Here is an 18,727-nt window from a genome sequence, read left to right as displayed (position 1 = left end):
TAAACATCTCAAGAACAGTTCAGCAAAAAAATAGCCAGAATTTGTTGGCTTGAAGATTCTCAGTCTCTCCAGATGCAAACAATATTAAAATAAGAAATGGCTTCCCGGCCAAGTTCAAATTCAAAGCATTGCCAAAAAAACATGGTCTAAGAAATGAGGTTGAGAATGTAGCTACAAAATTCTTTGTCATAACTTCAGAAAGCTCTGAGGTGGTGCTTCTGAGTACTATGCACTTAGACAAAAGACCTTTTAAAGATTTTTAAAGTACAACTCACAGATTCTTTTAATCAAACACTAGAGCTTCCAACAAAGCTGAAAAGCCAATGTCCCTTAGCAGAGTCCCAAGGTAGAAAATGGCTTATCGCAGAGATTTCTAAGTGTGGCTTCTATCTAATGGAGTATGCTCAAATAATTTATAGAAGATCCATAAAGTTTTCAGGAGAATTATATGGGGAGAAACACTGCCCATTTGGACTGAAAGAAACACAAACAGTACAAAATGAAGAGTCCTTTAGTGTCTAACATCTGCAAGCAGGAAATGGATAGAGAAAACTACACAACTGCAAATACAGGTACCTTTCACAAAAAAGGAAAGATAACTCAAAGTGTAGAACCAAAAGCCCAGGAGGAGAAGCTAAGAGCCATGGAGAAATTCCCAGACTTTGAATTCTAATCAAAGAACTACCAACCTGTGTCTAGCTATATTTCAGAAGTGGTATGAAGTAATGGCACCTTTGTGACATTTTCACTCTTTTTGAACAAGACAGTCTGCAGTGGTTAACTTAGTCTGTCCAGCCTGATCACTGTATTCTGAGTGTGTAGAGAGCAAATAATTTGCCTCTTTGGTTTCACGGATCTTCAGATAGAGAGGTAATGTACTCAAGGAGCTGAAATCAAGGAAACACACCTTGAAGCCTATACCTATGCTTTATCCAAACCTAGACTTAATTTAGATAATGATATCCTGGATCTTAAGATATTATAAAAGGAGTGACTTTTGCAGGATATTGGGAGGGGGCAAGTATATTATAGATGTGAGAGGAACATCAATAATTTTGGCCACGAATGTACTGTAGTGATTTAAATTATGTTCACAAATTCTTTTTGCACTTTCTTCAAAAGGTGGAGTCTAGTTCCTTTCCCCTTGAGTGTGGGCTGGACTTAGTGACTCAGTTCCTACAATACTAAAAAGTAACTTCCAAAGAACAGAGTAGGGAAAGGGAAAAATGGTTAACTTTACAATGTGAGACTTGGTAAACATTACCTTAATGTGTGATGAGAGTTAACATCAACAGTCAGGTCATGTGAATTGCATGTATCCTATTAGAGTATGGTGTGATGAGGAAGGCGTTTCACCCCTGTTGTAATCTTTCCCAAGACCCATAAGTCCAGTCTAAGCATGAGAAAAACAACAGACAAGCCTAGACTGGGGGACATTCTACAGGATATCCAGCCAGCATGCTTCAAGACTGTACATCATGAAAAATAAGGAAAGATGAGAGACTGACACATATCAGAGGAAACTAGGGACATATAACAACTAATGCAATTTAAGTAGTTAAGTCAGCAACTTAGTGGCATCCTGAATTGGATCCTGGAACAGAAAGAGAACATTAATGGAAAAAACTAGTGAAATAAAAATAAAGTCTATAGTTTAACTAATAACAATATATCAGTATTAGTTTTTTATTTTTACAAATAAATGTACTGTGGTAACACAAAATGTTAACAAGGGAAAACTGGATGAGGGGAATAAGGGAATTCATTGTACTATCTCTGCAACTTCTGTGTAAATCTAAAATTATTAAAATACAGTTAATCTACAGCCTTCCCTTCCCTTGCCCCCAAAATCATACCTATTTCAGAGGGTTGGTAAATAGGACTGAATGAATCGATGCACAGAACAGTGCTTGGAGCACGATGAGGATATAATAAATAACAGCTATTACTATTCTTATATTAAACACCTAGTGTATTGCTAAATGGATGAAAATTAAAATGTAACAAGAGCTAACTTCATTAATTCTGTACTTGTTATACTGCTCTATTCCTCATTATTTCCCAGCAAAAAACAAAAAACAAAAAACAGTGACATGCTTTTTTTTTTTTCACCAAAAGTAATGGAGTACAAGTCAGTGACTAAGTCATAAGCACTGTGTATTCCTGATTGCTTTTGCTTTCCTGGATTACTCACTATGGAAGAAACCAGTAGCTATGTCACTCTATGGGCAAGAAGCAGAAGGGATCTGAGGTCTCTCTGAACAGCCACACCAGTGAACCTGGAGGCAGATCTTTTAGCCCCAATCCTTAGAGCTCTGGGCAATATCCAGTGCAACTCAATAATAGAAACCCTGAGCTAGAATCACTTAGCTAAACTCCTCCCAAATTCCTACCCCAACTCCTATGTGAGATAATAAATGCTTGCTGTTTTTATGACCCTTATTTTAGGGGTAATTTGTTATTAGCAGTAGATAACTAATATATGGATTCTCTCCCTTATTAATTCATTTAAAAATATACTGAAGGTATAAACTAACAAGATAGTGTAGTGGACATATATTGATTTTGCTTGTCCAGTATCTCTAATTTCTTTGGGAAACTACTCCTCACCTCTTCCATGTAGTATCAGCTGTCAATCTACACTTTACCTTGCCCTTGGTCAAAGAGCTAGATATACTGTAAGCTTAAATTACCCTAATTCCTGTAAATAGTGACTTCTCCATGGGAAGCCATGTGACCTAAGCAAGAAAAATAAGGATCAGTCTTTAATCAACACACATATACTGGGAAGAGAGAAGCATCTCTATCCCCTGGTATTTCTAAGCTGAAAAGATGAGTCTGGGCCTGATAACCATCACCTTACCTCCATGGGAAGTAAGCTTGTTTACAGAATGACATGAACAAAGCCAAGAGATATCTAAAGCCAAGAACCAGGTTTGGGCTTTTTAAGTATGTAACCCACTAACCTCCTTTTTTGCTTAAGTTAGAACTAATATAGGTGCTCTGTTTTATCTTTTATTTATTTTTTTAAGATTTTATTTATTTATTACTGAAAGACACAGAGAGAGAGAGGCAGAGACACAGGCAGAGGGAGAAGCAGGCTCCATTCCATGCAGATAGCCTGATGTGGGACTCGATCCCAGGTCTCTAGGATCACATCCTGGGCTGAAGGCGGCCCTAAACCGCTGAGCCACCTGGGCTGCCCTATCTTTTTTTTTTTTTTTTTTTAAAGTACAATTAGTTTTGCTCTATTTGTTTTGTTTTATTTTTTATTTATTTTTTTTTAATTTTTATTTATTTATGATAGTCACAGAGAGAGAGAGAGAGGCAGAGACACAGGCAGAGGGAGAAGCAGGCTCCATGCACCGGAAGCCCGATGTGGGATTCGATCCCGGGTCTCCAGGATCGCGCCCTGGGCCAAAGGCAGGCGCCAAACCGCTGCGCCACCCAGGGATCCCCTGTTTTATCTTTTAATCTAAGTTATATCAAACACTAAAGAAAAGTTCAAAATATCCTGAAAATTCAGATTATCAGAGCCAGCTGACATAACTGGAGAGGAATTCAAAACAGAGGTATTCAGTATTATGGACTATGAAGAAGAGAGATTTTTACCAAGTGAAAATGGAGAGTAGATAAAGAGCATTCCAAGCAGCAACAGGAAAGGACACACATGTATGGAAAAATACAGTTCTGCTTGGTTGGCACTGTACAATATAAATAGGTAACTGGGCATGGAAACTTAAAATTATATCCTTAGATGACTAGGACTGTTTTCTTTAAACAAAGAGAATGTATGAGGGAGGAAGTATCAACAGGATGACAGATCAAACTCATTTTGTAATCAATATTGTTTGATGTGGGGCACCCCGGGTGGCTCTGCGGTTTAGTGACGCCTATAGCCCAGGGTGTGATCCTAGAGACCTGGGATCAAGTCCCACGTCGGGCTCGGCATGGAGCCTGCTTCGCTCTCTGCCTCTGTTTCTGCCTCTCTCTCTCTCTCTGTCTCTCATGAATAAATAAATAAAATATTTAAATAAATAAATAAATAAACACACACACACACACACACACACACACACACACGTTGTTTGGATGTGACCACTCATTTAGCTATGTACTCACTAGCTTTATCATCATAATTCAGTTCATGCTTCTCTACTGTAACCATAATATCAAATGACTTATTAAAATCCAGCTATACTTCCTTTGTTTTTTGACTTCCTCTAATCTACTTACATTAATAACCCTAGCAATAAATAGGAAGTTGAATTTATTCAGCAGTTAATCTGAGCTGGTTCCTATTGACTGCCACTCATATTTAATGTTACTTGCATCTTGAGGGTACTACTAAGCTCCCTTTAATTAACTACACATAGAGCTATCTCAGAAAAATGAGAAACCTGAAACTTAACTTCCAAGTTCAAAAGTCTCACTCTCTCCTTCTCCAATTGAGAAATCATTTCTTAAAATCCATATAAAAGTGCTAAGAATGGCTTTATACCATATATAAAAATTAAGTTAAAATGGATTAAAGACCTAAATATAAGAGCTAAAACTATAAAACTCTTAGAAGAAAACATAGGGGGAAAGTCTCATGATACTGGAATTGGCAATGCTTTCTTACCTATGACACCAAAAGCTCAGGAAACAAAAGAAAAAAAGATAGATAAATTAGACTACATTAAAAATTTTTGTGCATTAAAGGATATTATCTAAAAAGTGAAAAGGAAACCAACTAGATGTGAGAGAATATTTGCAAGTCATATATCTGTAAGGGATTGATATCTGGGATATATAAGGAACTCCTACAACTCAATAACACCATCACCACCAACAACAAAACAGGTTAAAAAATGGGCAAAGGTCTTGAATACCTATTTCTCCAGAGAAGATTTACAGATGGGCCATAAGCATATGAAAAGATACTCAACATCACTAATCATTAAGGAATCAAAACCACAATATCACTTCATACCCATTTGGATGGCAATTAATTAATGGTTAGTCAGCAACTTAGTGGCACTCTGGTGAAATAAGTGTGTGTGTGTATGTGTATACATATATATATATATTTTTTTTTTCTTAAGAGAAGAGAAAGAGAACATGCAAGCAGGTGGGGTGCAAGGGACAGAGGGAAAGGGGGAGAGAGAATCTTAAGTAGACTCCATGCTCAGCTCAGAGCCTGATCTTGTGACCCTGCGATCATGACCTGAGCAAAAATCAAGAGCCAGATACTTAAATAACTGAGCTACCCAGGCACGGATGGCAATTTATTAAAAGACAGAAGGAAGGTAAGAAGGAAAGAGGAAGGAAGAAAGGAAAGAAGAAATGAAGGAAGGGAGGAAGGATGTGCAAACTTTGGAATGTTCATGCATGGCTAGAAAGAATTTAAAATGGTACAGCCACCATGGAAAAGTTTGAAAGTTCCTCAAAAACATAAACATAGAATTATCATATGATTCAGAAATTCCACTCTTAGGTATATACCCAAAAGAATTAAAAGCAGTGATTCAAACAGATATTTGCACATCCATGTCACAGGAACATTATTCACAATAGCCAAAAGGTGGAAACAACTCAAATGTCCATCAATATATTAATGGATAAATAAAATCTAGTACATACATATAATGGAATATTATTTAGCCTTAAAAAGGAATGAAATTCTGACACATGCTGTGACATGAATGAATCTTAAGGTATTATTCTAAGCAAAATAAGCCAGACTAATGGCAAATATTGTATGATTCCACTAATATGAGAGGTACCTAGAATAGGTAAGTTTATGGGTAAAAAAGTAGAGAGGTTACTAAGGGCCAGAGAGAGGTAAGAATGGGGAATTACTGTTTAATGGATATAGAATTCCTGTCTGGGATGATGAAAAAGTTCTGAAAATAGGCAGTAGTGATGGTCACACAACATTGTGAATGCACTTAATACCACTGAACTCTACATTTAAAAATGGCTAAATGATAAATTTTATGTTATGTATATTTTACACAATAAAAAACAAGAGGTAAGAGCGAGGTTGGGCCAGAGGCCTTCTACGCTCATCTTGGCAGTAGAGCAGTGGCACACATGGAATGAAGCCCACAGCCAACTAGCCAATATACAAATACTAGACAAACACAAGCAGTTTCAACATTGCTGAGGAGGATATACTGTCACCCTGAGTTCAGTACAAAGAACTTACATCTAAAAATTATTTCCAAGTCCTATTAAGGCTTGGTTTCCTGGCTTCCTTTCAAGAGCCCCATCTGTCCACAAGAATAGAACCAAAGAGTCTGAACAGCAACAAGCTGAAATAAGTCCAACACCAGGGGCTGTCTGTTGGCAGGCTACTAGTCAGAAGCTGAGTATTTTAGCAGTGCCAAAGCCCCATTCTCACAGGGTCAACGAATTTACAAAGACAAACACTTAAATCTCTCTCTCCCCCTTTAAATTGTTTTATTGAAGTATAATATACATACAGAAAAGGATACATCATAAGAAACAATGATTTCTTTCAAAGCCTATTATGAATTATGCTCAGAAAAAAAAAAGAATTATGCTCAGTAACCTCAAATGCATCTCTTTATAAATTCGGAGTTTAAAAATAAAACTACTTCAGCAGAAACAGCATTTTTTTTTTTTTTTTAGAAACAGCATTTTCTTAACTGCCGAATACTAAATAATTTCTTTTAATTTATTTTTTCCCAAGTGGAAGGGCTAATTATAGTTATCAAAAAAAAAGCAAGTTGTGTATTGGATGGTCAACTTAGCAATAAGAGTATTAAACACTAGGATCATCAATTTACACTAACATATTCATGCAAAAACCCCAGAGTTATCTCTATTTCCTCACTTTCTTTCCTTTTCCACATGCCTTCCAACTCATCTCGAAGGTAACTCATCTACATTCAATATTTCTTCCGTCTGCTCACTTCTTTCTACCTTGACTGCTAAAATTATCTCCATCTGCTCTGCTAATATCATCTCACCTAGACCATTACAAGAGCTCCCTCTAAGTGTTCTCCTAGCTTCAATTTTTTAGGAGGGGGCGGCAGGAGGAAGGGGCACAATACTGATTTTTATTAGTTATCTCTGGCTTGACAAATTTTGAAAGATGTTACAATAGATTTAAAAAAGAGAACTGTCAAAATTGTGGAACAAAGGTAGAAATGTGGAATGAAGATTGTCAAAAGTCTACATAACCCCGTTTGGAAGTGGAGTATTAACTTTGGTTCTCTTCATTCTGGATATTTAGCCTTGCTAACAGAATGAAGGATGGAACATTTTGGTTTTTGCTTGTTTTCACCTTGAGATACCATTTTTACCCACATACTAGGACATGGAGATTTGGAAGCAAAAAAGAAAATTACTTTTAATGTGCAAAAAACCAAGTTTGACCTCAGTGACTTTTTTCTTGGTATACTGGTATCATGGTTTCACTCTGGACTGTACAATAATCCATCCTTCAGACAGGAGTCAAAGTGATCCTTTTATCCTAAGAACATAGATCACATTGCATCATTTATTTGTTTCCTTTCGATGGTTTCCTATTAGAATAAAAATCCAAATTTCTTACCAAAGCCAATTTCTTGCCTTTGCTGTTTCCTCTGCCTTTTGTGTTTCCAGATCAGTCTGCCTCCTTAGAAAGCCTTTCCTCACTCAAGCTAAAGCAGTAGCCCCTTACTTTGAGGTGGATCTGGGCCTTCATAATGTTTTAAAGCTCCCTGGGTAAGTCTGATATTCAGTGATGCTGAGACCACTGCACTAAATGAATCTTGCTTTTGCTTGCAATAACTTTTCTGCCAATTTACTTCTTGCTACCTTCTTACTGCCTGTGGGTTGAGAAACTGGAAAACCAACATGTAGGAAGTGGTAAAAAAAGAAATGCCAATCATCAGGAACCTGTACTAAACCCTACCAAAGGTCGCACCTATCTGTTAAATGAAAAGATATGTTCATAAACTCTAAAGAATCTGTACTGCCTGTACCAACTTTTCTTAGTGATGACTCTCAGCTCTGAATAGGAGAGCTGAAGTTGTCAGAGAAATCAAATGCAAATGTTACCTGCTCCAAACTGCCTTCCTCAACTTCCTGGGTAAAGAGGGCTATTCCCTCTTCTGAGCTTTGGTAAGATTCTTCAGTTTCTGATATACTTTTTTACACTAATTACTACTATTTTTCTTTTTCTGTCAGCTCCATAAGATAAAGGACTCATCTATGTTATTCACTGATATATCCCCAACACCTATACAGAGTCTGACACATGCTAGATTCTTAGTAAAAAATGGATTATGGGATTCATTCATTCCTTCAACAAATATTTACTGAACATGGTGTCCCAGACAGCATTCTCGGCCTTGAGGATATATCAGTGAACAAAACAGTAAAAACTCTTGCCGCCTTATATGCTAATGTGGAGCACAGGCAAGATAAGATTAATAAGTACAACAAAGGGATCCCTGGGTGGTGCAGCGGTCTGGCGCCTGCCTTTGGCCCAGGGCGCGATCCTGGAGATCCGGGATCGAATCCCACGTCGGGCACCCGGTGCACGGAGCCTGCTTCTCCCTCTGCCTATGTCTCTGCCTCTCTCTCTCTCTCTCTCTCTCTCTCTCTCTGTGACTATCATAAATTAAAAAAAAAAAAAAAAAGTACAACAAAATATACAATATACCAGTTAGAATAAGTAGCAGGAAGAAAAAATACAGAAAAAACATCTAATTTATGATAACAAAAGTGTATCACTGGTTGCCTAGGAATTGGGGTAGAGAGAGGGATGGACTATAAAGGAGCACAAGGAAACTTCTGGGGGCTGATAGACACAATCTGTCTCTTGACTATAGTGGTAATGTCACAAGTTTATACACCAGCCGAAATTAATCAAATTGAGTATTTCAAATGCATACAGATTACTGTATGGATATTATAGCTCAATGAAGTTTTAAAAAATAAAGCAGGAAGCGGAGGACTGAACTTTTAGAGAAGTGCCCAGTGAAAGCATTACTGAGAAGGTGAATTGGGGGGAAAAAAATGTAAGGAAAGTAGAAAAGCTATTATTACAGATATCTGAGGGAAGATCAATCCAGAGAGAAGGAAAAGCAAATGCACAGATCGTAAAGAAGGAGCATGCTTGGCATGTTCCACAAATCAGCAAAGGAGGCCATTAGGTCTAGTTGGAGAAGAGTGAGTGAGAGAAAGACCTATTAATCTGATTGAGATAGCAAGCCACTAGTGAGATGAGAGCCATGAATACACATTATTTGACTTATACTTTAAGAGAGACACTCTGTTGATATACTACTGTGTGTTGAGAATTAAAGATAGAGAGCAGATGCAAACAGACCAGTTGAGAGGATGTTGTTACGATCTAAGACACAAGTGTTGGAGATGTGAACAGAATAGGGGGGAGTAGTGAGAAGCAGTAAAACTTTAGCTGTATTTTATAATTAACCCTAACAGGATTTGATGATGGAATGGATGTGGGTGTGAGAAAAAGAAAAGACATAAATTGGAAGAATGGAGGTGTCACTAACTGAGATGAAAAAGAAAATGAAGGAGCAACAGGTTTGGGAAATATATGAGGAACTTAGTTTGGGGCATATTCAATTTTTTGATACTCTTTTCACAAAAAAAATCCTGTAGGATTGAGCTGTATATTTTATTGCCAGCCTAGGTTGTATTACTGTTTACTTCTTTCTTTACAACTTCTCTTGATTCAAGAATATATTTGCACCCAAAGGATTTTGTGGGTTAAAGAGCAATTTCAGTATCAATGCTGTTTACTACCATATTATATTACTAACATGTTTTTTTGGCTCCTAAATGTTAGTGTCAATGGTTTTTGGAAAAAATCAGTTTAGTGATCTCCATTTTTGTTTTCATTTTACCACATATTACCTCTGTTTAAAGGCAGTCATAAATCTACCTCAGATACCTTCTCTAGAAAATGGGGATATACTACCTCATTGGCTAAGTGCTTAAGGACTCTCTGACTTCTAAGATTTGTTGATTATATTATGACAGGTAAACTTTCTAGCAATAGCAATGACTATTTATTTATACATTGTCTGTTGCTGCTTTTGAGCTACAACAAAGTTGAGTACTTATGACAGACACTATATATGGTTGCCAAGCAAAAACTATCTGGCTACCTAAAAAAACTTACCGACTTGTTCTAATTGGTCATAAAATGTCCCTGAAGCTAGTCAACAAATTATTTGTAGTGATGTTTAGATTTACAGATTGACAAAATTGTTCTATACTAAAAAACAAAAAAATGAAATAATCACTATTGCCAAATAAAAAATGAATAGCCTATACAAATGGTTAGTGAAACTTAGATATCTACATGTTATCACACCTTTCTTATCTGTCAGATTTTTGGTCTAGGAACAGTAAAAGGAAGGCCATGTAAGACAATGGTTAAGAGAATGGACTTTAGGGTCAGACAAACCAAAGTCAATAAAGGCAATAGCACTATTTTACAATAACTGTATAAAAGATTCTCCAAATGTATTTTGAAAAAAAATTATTTTTTTAAAGGAATTACCTTTTAAATTAAAACTAGTGTCATTATAAAACTATAAACACTGAAAACTCCTAAGAAACTTAAGGAATATGTGAGGGAAATGGACAACTAAAAAAAAAATGCTCTCATCTCTAGAAGAAAAATTAATTTCTATTATACGATGTAATAGAAGCACTTATTTGATTATTTATCTGAAAATAAATCTGGTTAGCTAATTCAGTGATCTGGGTTTTCTCTTCCTAATTATGGCTGCTGCTTTTTTTTTTTTCCCCCTTTTTCCCAAAAGGCATACACCAGGTTATTAAAAGTCTGATCTGGCAATCATCTGAAGCACAAACTGAATGACTTCAAGAAAAACAATGTAGATGCCAAAATTATCGCTATAATGACTATGGAAACTTCAAGAAAAAAAAGGAACTACTTTGTAAGTAATTAAGATCAAATTAAAAATTATTTGTAGCCTTAAGGACAGAGATTGCACATTTAAGGTCTCTAGGAACAAATATATTACTACAATTAAGATACACTGCCAATAAAGATAACTGGGTGTGCTCGCTTCAGCAGCACAAATAATAAAGATGACTGGGTGAGACAGTTTTACTCTGTGTTGTTTAATCTCAATTCTTGGTCTTTATTTAGTATTTCTATCATTGCTTTGGAGATTCGACCAAATGCCAAGAATTCTGAGATCTAACCAAAACGGAGTAGTGGCCAACTTCTGTTCAATCACCTCAATGATCTATTTTATTCTTCTGAGATAGATGCCAGGACCATGAGGTTGGTTTCCAGATTCTATCCACAACTGGGAATATCCAAATTTTCAGATGATTCTATCTCTGAAAAGGGATTCTAGGAAAAGAGTTTTTCCTATTATTATCTTGCAAAAAAGACAGTTACATAAAATCAATCTGGACATATTGCTAACATGTAATGGGAAACAGAGTTTACAAAAGGAAAGTGAAATTTGATTTACCTGTCCACTTTTTCCTATTTCCAGCTCCATTATGGCAACAGGGGTATGTATTTGAGCTGAATGCCTTGACTGTGATTTGCCGTCAACTCTCCAACTCAGGCCCCGAAGCCCACTGTCCCAACGGCTCTGGTTCATGAGGCTCTCTCGAATTTTTGTCTTATGGTTCTTCCAAAATTTGGAAATGACAGCAGCTTGGTCAGATGTGATCCCACCTTGCTTTTTGGTTTGAGCAGTCAAGAATGCCTCCAGCTGGTTGAAATCCATGTCTGCAGATGCAATCGACTAGAATGACAGAAAAAGTAATAAAGTAATAAATAACTAGAAAAAAACCCAGCTTCTTAACTGCAGGTCATATTTTGAATGATTCTTAATCACTGAATAAGCTTTCAAGAAGGGTCATCAATGACAGTAATGAGAATAAGCTCTTTAAAAGAAAAAAAATATTCTTTTTACAAGTATCTAGTATCAGAAAAGCTACCTGTTAAAAATTCCATGTCACTCAAATTCTGTATCAATAACTAGAATCTAATTCTGAAATATTAAATTCCATGGTGAAAAAATAATTTTAAAAAATTTATAAACTAAATAATAAAACAAGAATATAAATTAATTCATCCTCTGAGGAAATCTTACATAATTTCACAATGGCTTATAGCCAGGCTTGGTTTGATATACTATAATTGTATAATGCCTTGTCCATAGAAGCACTAAGTAAATTCTGTTAAAGGAATGTATTATGTCAGTTGTTTAAGTCCATCTTTAGCCAAATGGCTCATTCACAATAATAGTTCTTTTTCTCCATAAATTTTTAAAATTTAATTGCCATTGCTGTTTTGAGAACAGTGAGCTGCTATATAAACTGAAGCAGAAAATCATCAAATGTCTGTCGCAATGGAGCCTTAGAGAGGACAGTGACTATTAATGGTTTGGTCTCAAGATTTTCCTTGCCTCTTCTTTGGTATATCCTTATCCTCTCCTGGCCACTGGGACTGGTATGAGCTCCAAACCAGACAAAGCATAGTATCCTCCTCTCTCTGGACACAACAACTGATCCAAATCAATCTCCCAATTTAGAGTAGGAGAAGAAACAGTCTTGCCTCTTGGGGTCATAGTATCAGAAGAATATATGACTAGGATGCAGACTGCTCTCTTTGATCTTTTGGCAAAAGCCTACCTGCAATAAAAAGAATGAAGACAAGAGAGTGGGTTCTAAGGGAGTGAATTCCTTGCTCTATAATCTCCAAGGCCCTGTAAACCTGTTCCTGTAAACATTTCTTCAATTGTGTATGCTATTTCAGCATTTTTTCCACCTTCAGATACCAAAAAACTCAATTTACTATTCAAGATAGTTTAAGCTATATGCCTATTATTTAGAACCAATAGTCCTGACTAAACTTGGGCAGTAGCAGTGAGAAGAGAGGAGTGTAAGGAAGACTGTATAGGTAGAGTATAGGTAGAGGAAGTAGGACTGGGGCAGACAGACAAACATACTGCCTTTCATTCTTCCATTAATGTAAAAACAAAACTGTATGATAAATATAACAACCTTCTGGTAAAGATATTTCACTTTATATTTCAATAAACATTTACTGAATACCTGCCAATTTACCAGGTCCGGGGACCCAAATTCTCTATTTAAGCCACCCAACAGAAACATCAATTTGTATAATGTACTATAATTAAGCCAAATTATTCTACTAGCACGTTGCTTCATAACATAGGTGATTCATATCATTCTTCCCAAATTATATGAAGATATCTATTTTGATATAACCTCACCTGTGACAGAATTAATTTTGGTTGGGTCCCAGTCAATGATATCTTGAACATCCAAATTTAGAATCATCAGAAATTAAATAAGGAACTGACTGTGGTTTGAGTTCAAAGTCAACAATTTTCTTTATTCAAGAAATATCTCAATAGCTACACCATGGAACAGACACTGCTCAAGGCATGTCACCTCTATCCACCAGTAGCCTCAGTTGGCAGCCTGGTACTCACTTATTCCTGATGCTTCTTTCTCTGCCACAACTGGAATTAGTGGTTCTCAACACTGGCTGCACATTAGACTCATGAAGCACTTTTTATTGGTAAAGATTCATTTATTTATTTGAGAGAGAAAGAGAGTACATGCAAGTGAGCAGGGTGAGGGGCAGATGGAACGGGAAAAAGAATCTTAAGCAGACTCCACGCTGAGCACAGAGCCTAAAGCGAGGCTCAATCCTACAACTCTGAGATCATGACATGAATGGAAACCAAGAGTCCGATGCTTAAATAACTCTGCCACCCAGCCACTCCATGAGGTACATTTTTAAAATATCAATGCCCAGACTCTACCTCAGAAATTCTGAATTCTAAATATGTAACAGGGCCCAGGCATTGGCATTGTTTAAAAGCTTTCCAAATACTTCTAATCTAATGAGCAACAAAAATTAAGAACTAAGCCTACAACATTTCGTTCATCAACTTCTATTAATTCTTATATCAAAACAGTTCTCTAATAATGTGCCTCCTCTGCTCTGTCCCTACTACCTAGTATCGAGTACTTGAGAGCAATCACTATCTTGTACCTAAACTAGGCTTGTACTTTGTACCTCCTAAAGTCTATCTTCTATACCTCACCAAAGTAATCTATCTAAAATGTCAGGGTGCCTGCATGGCTCAGTTGCCTAAGCCTCTGACTCCTGATTTTGGCTCAGGTTATGATCTCAGGGTCATGAGAACAAGTCCAACTTCAGAGTTGGTGCTCAGTGCAGAGCCTGCTTGCCCCTCTCCTTCTGCTCTTTCTCATGCTCATTCTTTCTCTCTAAAATAAATAACTAAATAAAATCTTTAAAAAAGAAAAAAATAAATGAAATGTCAATAGGATACTATGACTTCCCTGTGTTAAGGTTTCCAAGAGCTGTCTATTGCCTGCTATAGTGGTTATGGTCAATTGTAAAAAGTCTTGTGTAAGTTGTAAGTTACAAATAATGATATTAGTAGCATTAAAGTATTAAAGTTTGTAAAGCTTTATTTTTATAAATAAAAATTGGAGGGTTTTCAAAGTTAACTTTATATTAACAATTATTGCTTCCTTTTAATTGTTTCCTTGAATGGAAAGAAAAAAATTACAAACATAAGAAACCTATGTCAGAATAAATCATGCATATTACTTTTTTTTTTAAGATTTTATTTATTTATGAGAGCGAGCGAGAGCATGAGCAGGAAGAAGGGCAGAGGGAGAGAGCAAACAGCAGACTCCTGGCTGAGCAGAGAGCCCAATTTGGGGCTTGATCCCAGGACCGTGAGATCATGACCTGAGCAGAAGGCAGATGTGTAAACCACTGAGCCACCCAGGCACCCCCATATTACTATCTGTTAAGTGTGTAAGAGAGAAATAAAATACTGAAAACTAGTCATGTAGGGTAGTGATCCTCAACAAGGTAGCATTGCTCTCCAAGGTCACTTGAAAAATGTGGAAGCTGTGTTTGGTTTCCTACTGACTGGAGTGCTATTGGCATCTAGTGAGCAGGATCTAGGGATGCTAGGCATCCTATAATACTCAAGAAAATGAGTTGGCAAATTTTGTAAAGGCGTTACCATCACTATTTTATATATTCCTCTCTTTTTTTGGTCTAGCTCTAAAAATATACAAACCTAAGAGTCAGCTAAGCTCATGAGCTATACAAAAATTGGCAGTATGGCCTCTGAGATGTAGTTTACCAATCCCTGCTTAAGAATCCCACAAAACAAACTGACTCACGTCCCATATGACTTGGTAATGTCCCATCTAACATTATGTGGAAAAATCTGTTTATAATTATATGAACCTAGAAATTAATCTATTTTCTTTTTTCATTAAAAATGCTTTGCAGTTTTAATAAACACCAAATTTTACAAGAAGGAAAGCAATATAATTTGTACTTTACTGTGGTCAGAATTTTACAAACAGGTTGTTGAACATTTTGGAAAAAAATCTCATTACCAATGGCAATGCCAGTTAAAATAGCTTAGTTATCAATACAATACATCTATATAAGTCTGTGTTTATTGATGCACATTCACAAGAATTCTACATATAGGTACAAATATGTTTGATTCATTATATGTTCTAATGCAATAATGATCAAACATTTACATTTTAAAATACATTATTTCAAATTACTTATAAATTGACTTTATATTAGATTTATGTCATGTTGATTTGTTAGAAATTATGCATGTTATTTTTATTATATGACTTATAATTATACATAAGTTCTATTTAAGAATAAATAAAGGGGGGGACGCCTGGGTGACTCAGCAGTTTAGTGCCTGTCTTGGGCCCAGGGTGTGATCCTGGAGTCTCAGGATCGAGTCCCACATTGGGCTCCCTGTATAGTGCCTGCTTCATCCTCTGCCTGTGTCTCTGCCTCTCTCTCTCTCTCTCTCTTTCTCATGAATAAATAAAATCTTTTAAAAAAAGAATAAATAAAGGGACATTAGAAAATATTAACTATATGGGATGCCTGTGTGGCTCAGCGGTTGAGCATCTGCCTTGGGCTCAGGGCGTGATCCTGGGTCCTGGGATCAAGTCCCACATCTGGCTCCCCGCAGGGGGCCTGCTTCTCCCTCTGCCCATGTCTCTCATGAATAAATACATAAAATCTTAAAAAAAAAAAAAGAAAGAAAATATTTACTATAGAAAGGAAACACTGGACCTAACAGGTTGGAGAACCACTGCTTTCTATCTTGCAACTTCCTGCTCCCTGCAATTGCCATTCACACAGCACTAACCTGTTTGAAATTCCCCTATTAGAAATCCTAACACGCTACTTCTTTGCAATGTGCCTTTGTCTGTTATTCTAACTGCTTTAAATGTCCGTCCATAACATTCACATCCATCAGCTTAAATGTCCTTCACCAGATTAACTCCTATTCACCATTCAAGACTCATTTCAAGCATGGCTTCTCCAATATTCCTCCTCCCCTAGAGAGGTAAAGGCCCCTTTCTATTCCAGAAATGTCCAAATATCTCTGTCATCACACTTAACCTCAGTGTGATGAAATTATCTGTTTACAAGACTATCTGTGAGGGCAAGGTCTACATTATCTCTGCAATTACAGCATCTAACACAACTCCTAGAATTCATGTTCCAAAAAGCATTCAACACCATATCAACAAATTCTTTTTTAAAAGATTTATTTATTATTTATTCACGAGAGACACAGAGAGAGAGAGAGGCAGAGACACAGGCAAAGGGAGAAGCAGGCACCATGCAGGGAGCCTGACACGGAACTTGATCCCAGAACCCCGGGATCATGCCCTGAGCCCAATAAATAGCTATAAATAAAAAAAATGCTGCAGATCAACTTAAAGTCTAGAATTAAACTTATGAACTTCTTACTTTATAAAATCCTCTCATGTATATCATAAACCATAAATTCCTAGATAAAGATAAAAAATAGTCCCCAAGTATAGATTTGTTTGCCTGATCTAGCCTTGCTGGGCAAGGGGCTCTGAGCCAAGGGTAATTTAGGCTACAAAATCAGAGGAAAGGGAGAATTTGAGTAAAAAAATAAAAATGTAAACCATCATGTTAATATCACTGGCAAAACTGCTGCTGCTGCTAGAATATAATCACTGAGTGACACATTATGTCACTGATAGTAGGCAGCTTAGAGAAAAGGCGGGTCTCCTAGTCAACAAAGATCAGCATTATACTAAAGATATACTCAACTGGAACATGATGATCCAAAAACAATTTTCAAACGTTAAAATTAATAATTACAGGTCTGAAACTGAAATTTCAAATAAACACAAAAAGTTGGGTAGTAAGAGAGAGGAGAAGTAAAAGCATGCCAGGTTATTCATGGGTACTTCAGAGAAAAGAAATAGATTGGTATATATCCAATTCCTATCAAAATCCTAGCAAGAATTTTTGTATATCTACACAAAATTATTCTAAAATTTATATGGAGGGGCAGCCCCGGTGGCTCAGCGGTTTAGCACCGCCTTCGGCCCAGGGCCTAATCCTGGAGACCCAGGATCGAGTCCCATATCAGGCTCCCTGTAGGGAGCCTGCTTCTCCCTCTGCCTGTGTCTCTGCCTCTCTCTCTCTCTCATGAATAAATTAATAATAAAAAGAAAAAAATCTTAAAGTAAAATAAAATTTATATGGAAAGCCAGAAGAAACAGAATAGATAAAACAATTTTGAAAAAAGAAAAGCAATAAAGTGGGAGAAATCAGTCTTCCCCATTTCAAGACTTAAGATGTGGCTACAATAATCAAGACTGTGGTACTTGCAGAAGAAAGGATGCATAAGCTAATGGAATAGAATAAATAACACAAAAATCAACTCACAAACATGAACAACTGATTTTTGACAAAGGTGCAAAAGCAATTCAATGAAGAAAAGAAAAGGCAGCCTTTTCAACAAAAGGTAGTCAAGTAAGTAGATAGATTTTTAAAAAAAGAAACAGGGATCCCTGGGTGGTGCAGCAGTTTAGCGCCTGCCTTTGGCCCAGGGTGCGATCCTGGAGACCCGGGATCGAATCCCGCCTCGGGCTCCCTGCATGGAGCCTGCTTCTCCCTCTGCCTATGTCTCTGCCTCTGTCTGTCTGTCTCTCTCTCTCTCTGTGACTATCATAAATAAATAAAATTAAAAAAAAAAAACTTCAATTCTTTAAAAAAAAGAAAGAAAGAAAGAAAGAAAGAAAGAAAGAAAGAAAGAAAGAAAGAAACATAAATTTCCTAACTTAAATAAAAATTAACTTAAGGGGCACCTGGGTGGCTCATTCACTTAAGCATCTGCCTTTAGCTCAGGTCATGATCCCAGAGTCTTGGGATCAAGCCTCATGTCAGACACCCTGCTCTGCTTCTTTCTCCCTTCTCCCTCTGTCTCTGTCAAATAAATAAAACCTTAAAAAATAATAATAATAATAATAATAATAAAAAATAAAAATATAAGACAATCTTTGGCATGCAGAAATAGGCAAAGAGGTCCTAGATTTGACACCAAAGCATGATCTATAAAAGGAAAAACTTAAATTTGGCCTTACCAAAATTCACTTTTGCCCTGTGTAAAAAACACTGTGAAGAGGATGAAAAAGACAGCCTATAAACTGGTAGAAAAAATTTCAGAACAAATATTTGACAAAATATTTAGAATATATGAAGAACTTTCAAATTTCAATGTTAAAAAATAAACAATCCCATTAGAAACTGGACAAATGATAAGAGACATTTCACCAGAATGTATATATAAATGGCAAT

The 18,727-nt window shown here is 36.5% G+C and overlaps 2 protein-coding genes across 2 annotated transcripts in view; both read right to left on the bottom strand.

The window, feature by feature from the left end:
* B3GNT2 (UDP-GlcNAc:betaGal beta-1,3-N-acetylglucosaminyltransferase 2) overlaps positions 1–11,629 on the bottom strand; it is a 180,109-nt gene extending 168,480 nt beyond the window's left edge. The window contains exon 1 of the mRNA XM_049115918.1: positions 11,490–11,629. The gene's annotated coding sequence lies outside the window, so the exon portion shown is untranslated. The remainder of the gene's footprint in view (positions 1–11,489) is intronic.
* COMMD1 (copper metabolism domain containing 1) overlaps positions 1–18,727 on the bottom strand; it is a 174,156-nt gene that overhangs the window by 82,048 nt on the left and 73,381 nt on the right. The window contains exon 2 of the mRNA XM_025468873.3: positions 11,490–11,771. Coding sequence (XP_025324658.1) covers positions 11,490–11,771 — 282 coding nt within the window. The remainder of the gene's footprint in view (positions 1–11,489; positions 11,772–18,727) is intronic.

Source organism: Canis lupus, chromosome 10, assembly GCF_003254725.2.
Source record: "Canis lupus dingo isolate Sandy chromosome 10, ASM325472v2, whole genome shotgun sequence".
NCBI classification, from domain to species: Eukaryota; Metazoa; Chordata; class Mammalia; order Carnivora; family Canidae; genus Canis; species Canis lupus.
This window is presented reverse-complemented; position numbering and strand designations above follow the sequence as displayed.